This window comes from Nyctereutes procyonoides, unplaced genomic scaffold (genome assembly GCF_905146905.1).
Source record: "Nyctereutes procyonoides isolate TBG_1078 unplaced genomic scaffold, NYPRO_anot_genome, whole genome shotgun sequence".
Classification (NCBI taxonomy): Eukaryota; Metazoa; Chordata; class Mammalia; order Carnivora; family Canidae; genus Nyctereutes; species Nyctereutes procyonoides.
The window spans coordinates 42021940-42040928 of record NW_026575139.1 but is presented as its reverse complement, the minus strand read 5'-3'; the positions used below and the strand labels follow the sequence as shown (position 1 = coordinate 42040928).

The following is an 18989-nucleotide window of genomic DNA, read 5'->3' as shown; positions in this document are numbered from 1 at the left end:
TATGTATTATATAATTACATATTATCTATATTATAAATATTAATGTATTTAACTTATGGCCCAACTCTTCTAGCATGATAATCTTTGTGTACCTTTGTACTAATCTGCATCCCCCCATTCTGCACTAGCCAGGGGGACCTGAGGCAAACGGCTTGACCTCTCTGTGCTTCTCCGCCCTCATCTGTAAAATAAGGCTGTAAGAGGACCTACCTCTTCAGTTTCTTAGGAGGATCAAGCATGCACAGTGCTTACAGGAGTACCTGGCACATAGAAAACATTCAGTGCCATTAGCTGTCAGTGTGGCAGCTGTAACTGCTGCAGGAATACCTCGACCCAGTAGTACACCTCCAAAGGCTGCCCTGAGGAGGCAGCCTCAGCCTCACTTCCACATTCCTGGTAGTAGTGAACAAAAGTCATCATCGTCTTCCTGGCCACCCCCTAGTCCCACACCATCCAAGCCCTGTCCCGAGGTTGGAGAAAGACCCACTTCAGGCCTGGAAGGGGCCAGGGCACATTGTTTTCTTCTCCTCTTTGCTGTGCTTGTTTTGTCCTCTGGGTCCCAGGTTAATCCCTGGCAGAGAGTGCTTACATGGAGATAACATGTTTAGTTTGCAGTCTGAGTCCTATTTATGTTTTTTGTTCCTTTTTTGGGTGGGTGGGGGGTGGTGGCTGACCTTTTGCAGAAGGGTAGGCAACCCAAACAGGGAAGTGACCTTGCAGAAAGCTCGAGAGTTCCTCAACCTTATGAATTTTTATTAAAAGTTGTTCCTAAATTTTATTTCTAAACGTACATTTTCCAGGTGTATAATAGTTACGTCTGCTCATTGGATTGGCATGACACACAGATATATCTTCCTCTCAGGACCTTTTGCTTCTTGCCAGGGCCTCTTTAATTCCTTGGGCTTGATGAATAGATTTTATCTTTATCCTAAGCATATGCATAATTAAAAACATGCTGGGTGTTTACTGAAAATATACTGATGGGAAGTTAGAACTGGCGCTTCCTCCATCTCCCAAAACTACTTGGAAGGCAGGCCATACCTAATGGAATGCAAGGGCTATCTTTTGTCAGGTGGCAGTTAGCTAAATATAGAGTCAGAGAGCCAGGAGGGACCTGCTGAGGTCATTCGTGCCCTCCTGCCATCCACTTTCCCCATCTGAATATCTCCTGCCTGCACCTAGCCAGTTCTGCAGCCTCCAGCCACACATGGCTTCTGAGCACTTCAGTTGTGACTGAGTAGTCCAAGTTGAGATGTGATATCAGCAGTAATGTACACCCTGGATTTTGAAGACTTGATGCAAAGAAAAGAATGTAAGATGTTTCATTGATAATTTATATTGATTATAAGTTAGATAATGATATTTTGTTATATTGGATTAAAGAAAATATATCATTGAAATCAGTTTCACCCCTCTCATTTCACTCTTCTTCTAATACTATAAAATTTTCAAGACCATATGTGGCTCACATTACATTCCTATCCAACAGTGCTTCCCTAGACCATCTATCTCTAGTCTTCAGGCCCCCAGGACAGAGATTATAAAGCCTTCTTTGGCGACTCCTCTAGGTCTTTTGTCATCCTGGCACTTCCTTTCTTCTCCACATCTCGTCTTAATCTCTGCTGTTTCAATTTGAAGACATGTACTTCAAATAGTTGACTGTTTGCTCATCTTCTTATGAAATCCTCAAGTTGAGCATCTCTTCATTATTGTTCAATTATAAACTCAGCCCCAGTTTCTTTCACCCTTTGATTTTCCATCTCTTCCAACTCTGATATTTTTAAATGACCTTCCCAGGGCCATCTTTAGACTCTACATTTATTTTTAAAATTCTGTGTCCAGGGCAGCCTGGGTGGCTCAGCGGTTTAGTGCCACCTTCAGCCCAGCGCCTGATCCTGGAGACCCGGGATCGAGTCCCATGTCAGGCTCCTTGCATGGAGCCTGCTTCTCCCTCTGCCTGTGTCTCTGCCTCTCACTCTCTCTGTGTCTCTCATAAATAAATTTTAAAAAGAAAAAATTATGTGTCCAAAACCAACCAACATGGCTCTAATGTGAGTCCAACTAATACAGAGACAAGTAGAAGGCATTATTTCCACCATTGAGTACTTAGCCCGTCCTTTTGATACATCACCACACAAAAAGGGACAGAGGCTGTTGGTAACACTCATAACTGATGAGGCAGTTGAGGCTTATACAGGCCAAGTAACCTACCAAGGTCCCACTGCAAATGAAGTGGCAGATCTGCGATCCATGCCCACGTTTGCCTGATTCCAGAGCCCATGTTCTTTCATTATATATCATGCCTTCCTTGCCTGATAACTTTGAATACAACCTCAGTTGAGGGGCCTTTTAGTACTTACCTGATGGATTTGTAGCTTCTGGTCAACAATGACTCGAGCTTGTCCTGTTATGTTTGTGCCTCACGAGAACTGTGAAGCCCCTCTGCCAAATTCCAGAGACCCCTTTTCAACTCTGTGGACATTGCATGAAAGCCAGGACTGCCCTGCCCTAGCGTATGTAGGGTAAGCAATAGGCCAGAGACAATGTTTCTGGTGTCAGGAGTGACTTTTCAGGAAGAGACCTTTCTTTCCTGTGGCCCCAGGTTCTGAGGACAACTACCAGTTTCCGGAATAAGCTGCTTCTCAAAGGCCAGTCAGAGGCAGAGTACATTGTTTATCCTTGTTTAACTAAAGGCAACAAGTGTGTGTTTTGAGTAGAAGGGGACCGGAGGGGATCCTTGAGAGTGTGTCACAAACGGATCTTCTCACGAATGAACCTTGAAGATGTGAAGTCACAAAAGGACAAATACTATATGATCTCACTTAGATGAGGTAACTAGAGTAGTCAAATAGATAGAAACAGAAAATACAACAGTGGGTGCCAGGAGCTGGGGGAGGGGAGAAATAGGGAGTTAGTATTTTAAAAAAATATTTAAATTCAATTTGCCAACATATAACATAACACCCAGGGGGAGTTATTATTCAACGAGTACAGAGTCTCAGTTTGAAAAGGTGAAAAAGATCCGGAAATGGATGGTCAGGGTGGCTGCACAATATGGTGAATGTCCTCCGTGTCACACAACTGTACACTTAAAAATGGCAAAAATGGTAAATATGGTGTTATATATACTTTACCATAAAAAAGATAACTAAACACATCTTCTCTACATAAAGAAAAATAGCTTTCTTATCACATGTGATCAGAGGTGCCACTAGAGCTAAATCTAGCTCTGAGATCTAGCTTTGGGGTCACAATGGATTTCTGAGGTAGCTTCTCATGAGAAAGGTACAGGCTTCCTTCACCGAGATGAGATGAGGGGAGTCCTTTCTTTGCCTGACCAATTTCTCTGTCTAGGAAGTTTTAACCATATTCACACAAATGCCTTTGCTAGGGTGTGAACCACTTTCCCACAGATGTCTAGAGGAGGGAAAGCAGCCTTACCCCCAAGGAGCCAATGAACCTTTGACACCACTCGCTTCTCTATGGAAATGTTCTTATTCCTTATCCCCCTGTCCATCTGAAGGCGTGACTGGATTTTTCCAAGAAAGAACACAAAGCTGTAAATTCTGTTTGGTTGTATCAAAGTAGTTATAGGCTCTTTGGAGACCTGAGCAGGAATTAGATTGAGGTCCCAAACATCCAAGAACATTTGCTCTGTGCTTCGTTTATGTCACTGCCCCCTGACAACCTGGAGTCGGTTATCCAATCTGATACATGGGCCGCTTTGAGGAAAAGACAGGCGGGATACATAGATGGAGACTCCAACCCGGAGGACTTCTTTTTTACAGGGTGGCGTTTGATGCCATTGTGGGTGTATTTGCTTATTTGCCCCGTATATTTTCCTTTCCAGGAATCATTAACCAATGGCAGCAGGAATCCAAGGATAAAGTGATTTCCCTCCTGTTAACTCATCTGCCTTTGCTGAAGCCAGGAAACCTTGATGCAAAAGTCGAGTATATGAAACTGCTGCCCAAAATCCTGGCGCACTCTATTGAACACAACCAGCACATCGAGGAGAGCAGACAGCTGCTGTCCTATGCTCTCATACACCCGGCCACTTCGCTGGAGGACCGCAGCGCCTTAGCCATGTGGCTGAATCACTTGGAGGACCGCACGTCCACCGGCTTTGGCGGCCAGAACCGAAGCCGCTCGGACTCTGTGGATTATGGGCAGACACACTACTATCACCAAAGACAGAACTCCGATGACAAGCTCAATGGGTGGCAGAACTCTCGGGATTCTGGGATTTGCATCAACGCCTCCAACTGGCAGGACAAAAGCCTGGGGTGTGAGAACGGCCATGTGCCCCTCTACTCCTCCTCCTCTGTCCCCACCACAATCAATACGATTGGAACCAGCACAAGTACAAGTAAGTTCCCGGAAGCCCCTTAGCGCAGTCTGGTGTGGTGACTTGCTGCGTGTGGCATGTCCCGCTGAGAATGTCTGCTCTGAGCACCCCGTAACCCTGGGAGAGACAGGCTCATCGCAATTGGCTGTGGGAACGGGATCTTTGGATCCCACCTTTGTCGCTCTTTTTGACTCTGGAAAGATAGAAATGCTGGGCAGGTTAAACATGACTGATGGTCCAAATTTGGCTTGTAAACTGGACTTAAAACCTTAAAACAATGAATAAGAGAGAGAATAAATGGTAAAAGGAGGAAACTTCCTGTTTCCACAAGTAGAAATACCTCTTACCCACATGCCTTTCGCCCTGGGGTTTTTGGATTTGCCAAGACACTGAGTTATGTGTGATTCTCTAAACCTGATTCTAACCCCTGGTTAACCAGATGCCCTTGTGGGATTTGTGCATTTTCTTTCTTTTTTTCCTTCTTTTTTTTTTTTTTTTTACCTTTTTCTTTCTTTCTTCCTTTTTTTTTGTTTGTTTTGTTTTGTTTTTGTTTTGTTTTGTTTTGTTTTTAAATATATTTCCCCCTGGAATGTTCCCTCCCTTGCATTTTCTGGTTTTTATCCCCAGTTTGTTGGGGGCACTTTTCCTCCTGACCAGGAAAACAGGTTTGGCTAACTGAGAATGTCGCTCTGTGCTGTGGCCTGGTGTGAATGCTATGCCCTTTTCTTGCTCAGTCTAACTCAGGAGAGGCATGTCAGGAACAGCTTTGTGGAAGGGGAGAGCGGAGGACGGCTTCTGCTCTTTTGACCACTAAAGCGAAGTACCCTGCGCACAGCTGGGACTAGGGCCGGGAGTCCTCCCTGTGGCTCCCCGCTTAGGCTGAGCAAAGTGACAAACATGCCATGGGCGCTTCTATAAGTGGCAACACGGGCGAGGGCCCCATCGTGAAACAGAAATCCTTGATGCTAGTTGCATGTGTCTGTGAATACAATGTCAGCACTGAGATAACTTTCTCGGGGGAAAGCTTTTGTGGTCAGACCTTACATGCCTGTCAACATGCAGGAACCCCCAATTAAAAGATCTGAGGGTATTAAGAATTAACAGTGACGGCTTCTTGGCCTCTCCCTCTGTTCAGATCTTTCAGCTAATGGGCCCTTTTAAATGGCTTTCTCAAATACATGGGAGTGTCAGATTATAACTACATTAATTGAAATAACCAAGGCAATGCTTAAGATACTGCATTCATAATGCTGCAACATGAGATTTTTAATTCTTTTTTTTTTTAATTTTTACATCAACATTTCAATAACTAGTACATTTGGGGGGTTAAGTGATTATTACATCATTACTTTATTATGTTAAGAGATTCTGGGGACAGTCTCTTTCACTGACTAGTAATCTAGGGAACAGTTTCATTAGCCTCTGTGTGACAGAGATTGGTGGCTGGGACAATTATTAAAGCAGACACATGCTGGATGACAGAGCTTTTTGGCCTAAGTTTCCTGGTCAGGGACGGAATCTAGTAATTGTTACAAAACTCTTTGATAGTTGGGAGAGATGCAAGCTTCAAGCTGCCTGCCCTCTCAAAACTTGGCCTTTTCTATTTTAAGGGTTGAATTTTATGTCATTAGTCTTGGGTCATCATATTTCTGTCTCTACCAATTTGCACATTCAGGCCTGTAAGTCTTGGCAAGATTAGTATGTTCAAGGTGGTTAGCAAGTGTAGTCAGTGGAGGCTTTCATTTTTCATCGTGGCCACCCAGGTCTGCAGAGGGGAAGAAATGCAGAGATGAGTGTCATGGACTCCCAGATCTTTGGGTCCCCTGTGGTATCGAGTAGAAAAAGACTTGAAGGTTTAACAACATAACTAGGTTTATATATCTCAGGAAGATGAAAGGAGTTGAAGCCCTGTTTCAGAATATTGACAAAGAAAGCTCAGGTCTCTCTTCCAGAAAGTTTCATGCAAACACTTAGGCCATGTCAACACTTATATTTCAATATCTCTTTGACAAAACATTAATGTCGTTTTAGTCTTCTGCATTGTCTATGGTGGTTAAATTGTGTTTGTCAAAACTGCAAACTTTTGGGTCATTCATTCACTTGTACCTCTATCAAATATATCCTGAGCACCTGGGAGGCAGTTTGACAGAGTGGAAAGAACAAGGACTTTGGTGTCAATGCCCTGCTGAGTCCAAATCACAGATCTGCAATTTGCTAACTACAGCTTGGCCAAGTTACTTAACCTCTCTGAGCAAGGTCTTCATTTGTAAAATGAGAATATCCATGATATCCATCTCTGAGGGCTGTGGTGAAGGCACATGAAATTATATATGTAGATGCCCAGCCCCGGCCAAAGCTGGCAACAGTGTCTGCTAAGTGAATGAATACATGAGAGACAGTAGGGAGGACATCGGAGAGCAAAGTGCTAACACTGACACCCACAGTCTGTGCCCTCACCTGCATCTCTGATTGTCAGCTGATGAAAGCCCCTTTCCTGAGCCCTGGCCATGCAGAGTAGACGAGGGGTCCTTGACTATGCTGTAACTTTTGACCATTTCACTGCAATGGAAAATGTGTAAGACTAAAAGCTTCAGGACCTCTTCTACTGCACTGAAGAGCTAGCTACCTGTCTTCCTTCTTTCCAAATGGAAAAAATATTCACATAAAACAACAAGATTATAAATCACAGTAAGAGAACTGAGATCAATTAGTGCTTCACATTTTCAAATTATCCACCACATTAATGACAGTTAATGAAAAGAAACTAACTAGAAGATGACTTCCTTACACAGTTTTTGGGTTTTAATCTTGGTGCCTTAGCATTCATGGCCTCCTCCATCTGTGGATTTTGCATCATCCAGAGACACTGCAGACACTACCCACTTCCTGAGTGCCCAGCACTGTGTTTGAGGCTATGAAAAATATAAGGAAGCTTAAGGAAAGTGATTCAATTTCAGGAAACTTATAAGTGGAGAGAGAAGATATATCAGTCAGTCTCACAAGTAAAAATGAAATATCTCCCTTCAGGCAGACTAATCTGCAAAAACTTTACATAATAACCCATGCATTACATAAAAGTGCAGTTAAAAAATAACTCCAATAGCAGCTGTCAGGCAATATAGGATTGTGTCAGCTGAACGGAGGGTCTGGACTGTAAGCACTGTGAATGTGTGAAATGAAAAGATCCTTATGAACCAGAGGCTCAGGAAAGCATTTGCAGGTAATAGGGGATGTAAGCTAGGAAGCAGATGGCAGGGGGACCAAGGGTAGGGACATGCATTGTGAGCTACGGGGTGGAGGTTATAGTATGCAGGCAGGGTTGGAAAACAGTGAGGAAGGAGAGGTTTGCGAAGTTAAAAGAGTAGTAAGAGAAGGCAATAAAATGAGGGAGGGTATCTGAGAGCTCTAAAGAGGCCAAGCATCACACTGTGGGCATGGCAGTGATATGAACAATGCTGTAGAGGGAATGGTCTGCTGTGTGCAAACCAGATGAATGACAGTGCTGAGTACAGCATCAGTGAGTTTCAAAACCTCAGTTGTGAAGTAGTGAAAGTATCAGGAGGATAGGAACAGGCATGGAACAGAAGAAAGAGATGCTAGAAATGTTCTAATAATTAGAATTGGACATACATTATTGATTCATTTATTTATTCATTCATTCACTTGGAAAAATTTTATTGAGCATCTACTATATGCTTAACCTACCTAAGCCACTCAGAGTGCATCAGTGACCAAGCCAAAGATGCTCTCCCTTGTGGAGCTAACAGTCTAGCATATGGAAATTATATAGTATGTTAGAGATTGATAAGTGGCACAAATATAAGAAGAGTAGGGTCAGGAGGATCAGGCCTAGGAGGTGAGGTGATTATAGTAATAAATAGGGTGATCAGGATAGATCTTGTTGAGAAAGTAACATGAACAAAAACTTGAAGGAGGTAAGGGGGTTAGCCAAGTGGATGTCTGGGGGAAGGAGAGTCCAACCAGAGAAAAAGCTTAAGCAAAGATCCCCAAGATCTTTTCCCAGCTTATTGGGGAAAAGCAAGAAGGCCAGTGGCTAAAAAGGAGTGAGTGAAGTAGAGAGTGGGAGTTGCAGAGGTAACAGGGAAGGATAGATCCTACAGGGCACTGCAGGGCATTGCAAGGACTTTGACTTTTGCTCTCAGTAAGCCAGGAAGCCATTGGAGGTTTTTTGGCAGACGAGTGATGTGACCTGACTTACATTTTAAAAGGATCACTTTGGCTGCTGTATTAATAGACTGTACCAGGGCAAGGATAGAAACAACAAAGACCGGTTAAGAGGCTATTGCAGTAATCCAGGCAAGACATTGCTGATTCTGACCAGGATGGTTGAGGTAGAAGAGAGAAAAATGGTTAGAGTCTAGATATATTTTGAAAGTACAGCCAATGGGATTTCCTGGCAAAATAAATGAAGAGTATGAGAGAAAGAATTCGAGAATGACTCCAGAGTTTTTGATTATGCAACTAGAAGGATGGCGAAAGTTTCTGTTGAGTTTGAAAGTAAGATTGGGAGTGGTGTCTCCTATGATGAATCTTTGTGCCCATTAGACAATGAGATGTCTCATAGGCATTTGGATGTATGAGTATGACAGGTAGACATTTGGGAGTTACCAGCACATAGGTAGTATTTAAAGTTATGTGTAGATAGAAAGGAAGACCAAAGACTGAGGCTGGGTACTTCAACATGAAGACTGAAGAAGAGGATAAAGCATAAGAAACATAGGAGAAACCACTGAAGTCAGGAAAATATTTATTGTTTTTTATTTTTTTTAAGATTTTGTTTATTTATTCAGAGAGACACAGAGAGAGAGAGAGAGAGAGAGAGAGAGAGAGAGAGAGAGAGGCAGAGACACAGGCAGAGGGAGAAGCAGGCTCCATACAGGAAGCCCGACATGGGACTCAATCCCGAGTCTCCAGGATCACACCCCAGGCTGCAGGCGGCGCTTAACCGCTGCACCACCGGGGCTGCCCCGAAGTCAGGAAAAATTTAAATGTGTGTGTCTTGCAGGGTGAATGAAGAACATGTTTCAAGGGGAAAAAGTGATTCAGTAAAATTCTACTGATACCTCTAATAAAATGAAGACCAAAAATTAACCACTGGATTTATCAAAAAGGAATAATAGAGATAAACTGGGAGTACTTCACACATGGTAGGCATTTTTTTTTAAGATTTTATTTATTTATTCATGAGAGAGAGAGAGAAAGAGAGAGGCAGAGACACAGGCAGAGGGAGAAGCAGACTCCACACAGGGAGCCCGATGTGGGACTTGATCCTGGGGTACTGCCCTGAGCCAAAGGCAGATGTTCAACCACTGAGCCACCCAGGCATCCCATGTAACCCATGGTAGGCATTTAAGGGATGAAGAAAGTTGTGTTAGTGATTCAAAAAGATAAAAGGCAAGATAGGGAGAGAAACTAGCTACAAGCTCAATTTTGGATGTATGTTGACTTTGAGAAGGTGCTGGAGAAAAATGATGTTTAGAGGGCATTCAAAATGTGCATGATGGTGCCATGCAGTTTCAGAAGGAAGGGATTTGGATGAGACTAAGATTAGGAGGTAAAAACAAAACCCTAAGATAACAAGAATCAACCTATTTTCATCTACTTAAGCAGAGGCAAGAGTACTTTTTTTTGGTTGTAGATGTTAAATCATGTAAGATCACACAGAACCTTTGAGCAGGACCTTTTCTTCCATGAGAAGGAGAAGAATGGGTTGGGACAGCTGAGAAATCAATCAAACATTTGAGTTAGCATCAAGGTGTTTGAGAAGAAAGGGAAGAATGTATTTTTCGGAACCTCACTCTCCTTGTAAGGCTCCTCAGGGGTCTGGTCACTAAAAGCAAGAGTGTGCAGATTCTTCCTCATGAGCTCATAGGATCAGAAAGAACCAAGGTATTGGCTGCCACTGACCATTCACACAAGTCTTAGTCAACTTTGCTTTGGCCATTATAAGCAATTCCAAATGTAAGGTGCATGGAACTTGGCTGAGCAACTCTGCGTTTGCCTCCTGTCTGAAGTCGGCTATAGAAAAAGTAAACCATTCAGGAAAAATACCTCCCCGTTTTCTTGAGATCTCACAGATTTCCCTTGTGTGGAGATCAGTGCCATCTCTGTTACCTCAGACCACCTTTCGAACCATTTTCTACTCTTTGCTGGCAGACTCGGACCTGGAAGAAAACTATGTTGCTGCAGTTACGGATCAAAGAAATTTGTTTCTATTCAAATCATTGCAATACCTGATTTTTCTTCACATTTTTTACATTTGGATTTGAAAACATGCTGCCCTTTGCTAGCTTAGTATGAGGCAAGAACTCAGAAACTTTGGGTTACAAAAATTATTCCAAAACGTTCCATTGAAACAGCTCACTTCTACAGTCTCATGGTACACTTTGGAACCTTAGTATTTCTTTTATTAGACTCAGTTGATTCTTCTGATAATAAAAGCAATACCTTAAAAAATGTTGGTACCACAGATCATTAAAAGTAAATGAACAGTGAGAGCACACAACTGCGTATTATTTGCTACATGCTGGGTACTGTTCAAATCTCTTTACATAAATATTAACTCATTTAATCCTCAGACTCTATGATGTGGGTCTTATGGTTATCCCCACTTGATAGATGAGGAAATCTGAGGCGCAGAGAGGCTCAGTAACTTGACCCGTGTCACAGACCAAAAAAGTTTGGATGAAGTGGGGTTTGAACCCAGGCAGTCAAGCTCTGAGGAGACATACCTGTCCCTCTTTATCCTATCCTCAGGCATTGACTCAATTACTAGCTAGCAGACCCTTGTTTACTCTGACTCTGCATTTGTCCCCATATGGAACAGCCACCATAGCATCAAGAGTTCTCCACAGCACACAGATCTAAACCCCTGCCCAAATTGCACCCCAGCTGTGCTCACTTTGCACTGACCCATGTGTGTATGTGTGTATATATATATATTTCAATGTCACCTCTTAGCATTCTGTGTCACAATTCTTGGTTGACATGTTTGCCTCCCCCTCCCAATCACAAACTCCTTGAGGACAAGGGTTGTGTGTCTTTCTCCCTCTTTCCCAGCACCTAGAACACCACATGGCTCGAAAAGTCACAGAAACTGTGGAGATGGCAATTTCCTGGCACGCATTCACCTGCCATTCTCCTGTGGCAGAGAGTCTCTGTTAGATACTGGCTGTCTCTTGCTAAGGCCAGATGTGGCCTCCAAATCCTCCTCAATATACCCCTCAAGGCAGCCGCTATAATTCAATAAGAGATGGCATGTGAGCTGAAGCCTGTCTGCCCACCCTGCCATAAATGTTTGCTGAACAGTAGGAACTTAATAAATTTCTGGGCTCACTAGGCAGATGTTCATGAAGTTAATGAATTTCCAAAATAAACGAGAAAACGTCCTTGGGAATTCACTAACTATTTGGTGATAATATTGATCATTTAGCCTTCTGTCATTATCCTCATAGTGACATTTATCGTTACTCTTTTTTCGCGTGACTTATTTTACCAACTAGGTCCCAATACTAACAGACTTTTAATAACACACTGTGATCGTGATTGTGGAGGTGGTTATATGAATTTATTCCTGTGAAAAAATGCACTAAGATTGCACACAAATTTGTAATGGTACCCCTCCGTACCGCCCCAAAAATCTGTGTACAAAGCTGCTGAGTCAGGTCTATAGTCTCGTTAATGTTGATTTCCTGGTTTTGATAATACACTATAGTTGGATAAAATGTCACCTTGTGGGGAGTCAGGAGAGATGGGTACATGAGACCTCTCTATGTAGTATTTTTGCAATTTCTTGTTAAATCTATAGTTATTTCAAAATTAAAAGTTAAAAAAACTACTGAGGCACCCAGTGCCTGGATGTTGCTTGGGCTTTGGCCTTCCAGGAGCATGAAAAATGGCCTTCTGTCCATTTTTGGGAACGATGGTTGCTAGGCCCCATAAAGCCAACACCTGGAAAAAAAACTACTCCAGCAGGCAAGGTGAGGAGTGAGGGTGATGTAGATCTCAGGGAAAGTGATTCCTTTGGGAACCCCTGATCAGCCACTGGGAAAAACCCCTCCAAGTCCATTGATTGACTGCTTCTGCCAGGGTCAGCTGCTTCAGAGATACCTGTTTGGTTCGAGGAATGCTTTGCCCTTTGCCCTTCACATTTTCTTACAAGACCAGCAGCCACTTTAAGCTATTCTAGTCAGCTTGCAAAAAATGATCAGAACCCAGATATTCAAGGGAAGGAGAGACACCACACAGCTTTAGGTAGGCCTGACAAGAAGAGAAGTCTTGCGTGTGGCCTCTTGGAAACTGAAAAGGGCAAGGGATGCCTGGGTGGCTCAGTGGTTGAGCATCTGCCTTTGGCTCAAGTCGTGATCCTGGGGTCCTGTGATCGAATCCCACATCAGGCTCCCCAAGGGGAGCCTGCTTCTCCCTCTGCCTGTGTCTCTGCCTCTGTGTGTGTGTGTGTGTGTCTGTGTCTTTCGTGAATAAATGATAAAGAAATCTTTCAAAAGAAAGAAAGGACATGGCCTACAGATCTTGATTCTTTTTCACAGGCTACAGGTCTTCCCCGTCCTAAACCACTAATGTCATATAAATAAATCTTCATGGAATTATTTTGTCTTTTACCAACATACTTTCTGGTTGGAAAATTTCTTCCTCCCCCAAACCTAGCCAACCTGGCATGTAACTGAAAATTTCCATTATTTCCTTAACCCCTCATTTGCTCTTCAAAGAGGTAACTCTAGTTGCTGTGCTTCCTTGGAGAAGCATTTATAACAGCTGGCATGATATATTTTTAGCTTCAGCTTCCTTTCCCTTCAGAGGAAACTTTTTGAAGCATGACACTGGCCTTCCTGATACTACAGTGTGAAGGTGGCTTGGTGAGATCTCAGAGGACCTGGTATTGTCACTACCTAATCATCCCCTTCGACGAGTCCAGAGGTTTTACGGGACTGCTCTTCCTTACCATGCTTCATGTTTATTTTTTGGGGCAATAGTCAGAAAAACACTACAGTAAGCAAGAAGTCTGCTAGTTTATTGTGAGTCAGCAGAGATCCCACTGCTTGGGAAAAGTCAAAGGTTTTCATGGACTCCATATGCCTTGGGTCATGAGGCTGGGCCATCCGCCTCCTATCCAGGAGGATTTTCCTTAGACTCTAATTACAGTGAGGGTTATCAAGTGCTAGGTGAACTACAGAGGGAGGCAGTTGTGTTCTAATTCTCTACTGTAATTCAAAAATAGGATGGAGGGGATCCCTGGGTGGCGCAGCGGTTTGGTGCCTGCCTTTGGCCCAGGGCGCGATCCTGGAGACCCGGGATCGAGTCCCGCGTCGGGCTCCCGGTGCATGGAGCCTGCTTCTCCCTCTGCCTGTGTCTCTGCCTCTCTCTCTCTCACTGTGTGCCTATCATAAATAAATAAAACAAAAAAAAATTTAAAAAAAAAAAAAACAAAAATAGGATGGATTCTGGTTGGAATAAATGACTGAGACTGGACTAGTCTGCAAGAGGGAGGGAAGGAGGAAGAGATGAACAGCATGGCTTCTTTAAGACTTTCTTGAGGCCTGTAGTCTTATGATTTCTATTATTTCACAAGATTTAAAGTCATAGTCTAACAGTGGCTGCTCCATCAAAAAAAAAAATTGGACAAGAAAACTTATAATCTTGCACTTACTTTTTTTTCCTTTTCTCACTTTTAAGATTTCCAGGGACAAACTCAGGTTACACTGAAGAAAGATGTACCATGAATGTTGCTTAAATACACACAGACACACACACACACATACACACACATTTTTGACATCTTTAATATCAAGGAAATTAAACCCTTTAATTTCATGGTTTTAAGTGAGGGTAAATCTCAGTGGCAGTGCCTACTGGCAATTTGGGGTATATTTTCTGACTTGTAAACACTGTGCATATCATCCTGCCACCCCCATTCTCAGTATTCTACTAGGTAAAAAAAAAAAAAATGGTATCTGAGTACAGGAAATCTCAGGTATAAGTCAGTTAAGTGAAGGAGATGGAGATGCAAGGAAGACAGGGGGTTCCAAAATCTGGAAAATGCTATATAGAGTTTTTGTGGATTGGAGAAAGGCCGAAACTCCTAACATACCCTGGAGTAATCATTCTTTGCCAAAAGTCTGGACCATTTCCATAGACGAGTTCCATGGCTAGAATTAGAGGAGCCAATGAGAGCACAGGGTTTGCTTTAGAGATTTGTTTCACAGCCAACCTTGCTGAGATGCATCCTTTCAGAAAGGCCCAGCAAATCCATATGGAGCTAAAAGATTCATAACAGATTATTTTATACTTCAGTCTTCTCTGCACAGGAAAATGTTGCTGTGCAAAGGGAATTATAAGGCTAAGCAGCATGTTAGATATTCAAGTTTGGGGTATAAATGATAAGGCAGTGTCTGTCAAGATCAAGAATGGGGCTTCAAAGTCAGATGTTTGGTTTTCACTTGCAGCTCCTCCAATGACTAGGTATGTGGTGATGGCCAAGTTATTTGGCCTCGAAAGCTCCTGTCTTCATCTGTGAAATGGGAATAAATTTCAGTAAGAGACCTCTTAAATGAATTGATCAGGATTGGTAGTTGATGTGTTGATTGTAGTAGCTGTTTAAAACATGGAATCATTTTTTAAAAAAGGAATAAGACTGTAAATATTAACTTGAAGTGTGGATACATACATTCATCTGCTGTTTTTGTATAGAGTAACGGACCTTTCTTTGAGGATAGGTTCCTGACTGTGGCTGCTCTTTGTCTTTCCTGCATAATTCACACCCTTGATGCATTATTGTCTGTGATATCTTCAAAATGAAACAAGAATTTGAAGACATTTGCGAAAAAACAATCAGTTGTTTCTGGATGGTGGTTTTTTTTTATTTTTATTTTTTATCATTTAGCTTATAGTTTTCTCGGTGAATTCAACAGTAGATTTTTAAGCAAAACAATGACTATTTCTAAAGCATGTAACAAAGTTTTGTGCAATTAACTCTTAATAATTCATATGTCATCATTTGTATACTTTTTAAACGACATTATTAGTACAACTGGCATAAACAGGTTTAGGAACAAGGTTCAGTGGATTCTTGGTACACCTGCAGGTTCGAGGGTGGGAGCAGAAGTGCACAATTTAAGATTTGAGGAGTTGATGTATCGGGGGCATCAGGAAGTAGGCTAAAGGGAAAATACTGATTGGTCTAGCAAGTTGGTTAAATGAAAATGAGTTGAGAGCTACTTAGGGTTGTTGTGAGGATTTAATGAGAAATGTATGTAAAGTGATTGCCAGTAGGAGATGCTCAACAAAAAAATAGCCCTTATTATTATTATTTCTGCCCTGGTTGCTAATGTGGATACAGTAAGGGTTGCTACTTTTCTCCAGGCTAGGCTTTGCAGTAAATGAGGATGGAATAGGCTCCCTAGGGCAGCCCTATGACAAAGCTCTTCCTATATGCTAAATTGAAATCAAGATGCTTTGACTCAGCTCCATAAAGAGCTGGCCTTCCACAAATATCAGTATTCCCATAAGAATTGTTCCAGTGATGTATCTTACTAACTGACTTAAAATAGACCAGAAAAAAGAAAAAGTAAAGAGTAAGGTAAAAAAAAAAAAAATTGGTTGTTGCTTCCTTGGGATCCATTGCTAACAGGAATAATTTTTTTAATCAGTGATAAGTGTAAGGCTATTATTCAAATTTATAAAAATGATCCTTAAGGAAAAGAACTGGATTTGTGAGAGATACATGAGGCCACACACACAGATACAAGCCAGGAAAGTATGGCCAGTCCCAAGAGTTTAAATCGTCTGGAAGAAAAAGAATGTGCCATAGTGAAAAGAGCAGCAGGTTAGGGAAGTCACCTCACTTAAGAGTGTGTGATCTCGCACTGTTGGGGACTCCCATATCTTCACAAAGACACCAGGTTGGATGACCCCTAAGAACCCTTGTTAGTGCTTTCATCCTATGCTTCTAAGGTAGAAGCTGATGAGTACACGTTGCTGTTACATTGAGGTGAGCAGGAGAAAGAGGATACTATGCCACCTAACGTGCTGGGCTGGTATAAGAGCATCCGGGCCTGCCAAAGCCAGGGGGAGGTTCCCCGGCTATACTTGGCATTAACTACACGCTTGGTGAGAACCTGATACGATTTCAGTTCCCGTCATTGTTGAAAGAATGTGAACACCAGTAACTGCTACCTGGAGTGTGGAACTGAAAAGTCCAACAGACAGGGGGTGCAGGAGAACTACTATTTACTTTACCTTTTGAAGTGAGTATCCTGTTCGTGCCATGTATCACCTATTAAAAATAAAAAAAGATATAAAATGAAAAGGATAATGAAGATGTAGGTGAAGAAAAAGGGAAAAAAGATATCCTAAAAGAAAAGGCAGGGTAATTTAGCCTGGAGTTGTAAGGCTAGATAGGGAGTGAGTTGATCATTTAGAAGGATATTAAAGTGTGTTAATAGGAAAGGCACTATCATGAGTTCCTTGGTCTCTGCCATATAGAAGGAAATGACAATTGGCAACAATTCTAGCTAAAGATCTTGGTGATGATGAGATCCCAGAGCACATTACGATTACAAATGTGGGTTTGCTATCCTTTCTAGGTTAGAGAGAACACATCAGAGGATCGACAGGTTCAGTTGCATGGCACCTGCATCACAGGCCACCTGAAAGCCTCTTGCTTTGTGATTGTGGCATCGTCTTGATGAGATTCTTTGGGGGAGAAAGTGGACTATTTGAAGATTCTTTGTTTTCAGGGATCTGGTAAACATTTGGCATATTACCGGTCTTATTCCTGTGCCGTTAAGTCAAATATTTCCACAATGGAAGTGGGCATGTTACACTTTGGGGCTCTGCATCCAAAGCTATTACCCATTTTGTATTAACACACACACACACACACACACACACACACACACCAACAACAACAACTTTTGCAATACCTAAGTCAAAATAAAATTAGACACGTCTCTCTCAGTGCCAGTTCTTGAGGAGCAGTCTCTGAGTGGCATCAGTGGATAGCGGCAGCACCTGACACTATCTCATAGAGCCCAGAAGTTCAGCTTCTCAGCAGAAGAGGGATAGTGGTGGCAAGGATTAAGACACTGAGCATACTCTTGTAATCTATCACTAGTATCAGAGTGAAGCATAAGGGAGAGAACATACCATATAGACAAGTCTCATTTACAAGGTGGCTATATTCTTCAAAAGTTGCCTCAAATGACCTTTATTTGAATCAAATCATTTTTCCATCGACTAAAACCATGATTTGGGGTATACATTATCTTGGTTTCTAATTAATCTTCATTGGCAGGAACTCTTAAGATCAGGTTAAAGTCCTCAGTTCCTGTGATTTTTCTATCAAAGTTAATAATCTATAAGTATTTTAAGATAACAAATTACTGAAAGGATTTTATGGGGTGATTTTTTAATTTTTTTGGCATTGTGTATAATAGTCCTCTAGTCAACTGGAATTCTCTAGGTGACTTTTTTTTTTTGTTTTGGTTTGCTGTCTCTAACAAGTCACATTTGTATGGTGTTGGATGGGGGGCAAGGGGTGCCCACCTGGGCTAAATCCCACCTGGGCTGCATTTCTAAATGCAGAGAGTGCAGTCTTCCCCAATTCTTTAAGGAACTAGAGAGAGAGCTTGCTGAGGAGTGATGTTGACAGGAGGGCTTGGCTAGAATAACGCCTGAGTCTGTATCCACTGGGTGCAGTGGGAGTACATTCAAGACTGTGGCACGCCTGGGAAGTTGGAAGAGTTGGGGATAGTCATTAGGCCTCAGGGAACTAGGCTGTGAGGAAGGGAATTATTCACATATGTTCGTCATTATTCAAGAAATTATTCTGTGCCTGTGATATTGTTTTTAACTGCTAGGTTTAGCCAGATAATTTAAATAACCCAACTGAATGTTCTGTATAAGTATTACTCTAAAAGCCAGAGCTCACTGTAAATATAATAATAGCATCTTTGGGTAAAAATGACCACATGTGTGCATTTGTTGACTTTTGGCATCGTAGCTCCAAATCCCAAAGTGCTGTGTGCTCAACTTCAAAGTCAGGATTTTGGTTCCTCAAAGTGTCTCTACTTGGGGTGTGAGCTGAGAATGTGATTAAGGCTAGCCAGTCCCTAAGGTGGATCTGAGCTGCAGATCCTAAATTCAAGGTAGATCGGGTGCACAGCTCACTGTTGTTAAGGAATAAGAGTTGTCAATACTCGGAGAGGGTAGAAGCCTTGGAAGCAAATGATGTGTTGCTTGAAGGTTTTCTTTTCAATCTATGAGATTTGTGAAAAAGAATTGGAAGCTTTGTATGGTCACAGTCCTTTCCCTAATTTTCTGTGGGTGATATCTCTCTCTCTCTCTCTCTTGCTAGAGACAGCTGCATAATTTTTATCTGCTTTTAGAGTTATTCTCTTGCTCCTCTTCCCCCCACTCAATCTGTATGCAGTTCCGAGAGCCGGCTAATTATGGGGTACTGGAGAAGCAGTTGCTCAGAGAAAAAGCTATCTTTGAGCATTCAACTGGGACGGCTTGACGCCGAGGTCACACTCGTGACCCTCTCTTCATTCACGTCCACGCGTCTGCATGGGAACTGCCTTCCATCCTTATGCAATTGCAAGAA

General features: G+C 42.3%; 1 protein-coding gene across 4 annotated transcripts in view; it reads left to right on the top strand.

Annotated features, from left to right (window-relative positions):
• Nucleotides 1-18989, top strand: part of SAMD4A (sterile alpha motif domain containing 4A) — a 216428-nt gene that overhangs the window by 124562 nt on the left and 72877 nt on the right. For all 4 annotated transcript variants that reach the window (XM_055303731.1, XM_055303730.1, XM_055303732.1 and 1 more), the window contains one exon: nt 3851-4369. In XM_055303731.1, the coding sequence (XP_055159706.1) occupies nt 3851-4369 (519 nt within the window). The remainder of the gene's footprint in view (nt 1-3850; nt 4370-18989) is intronic.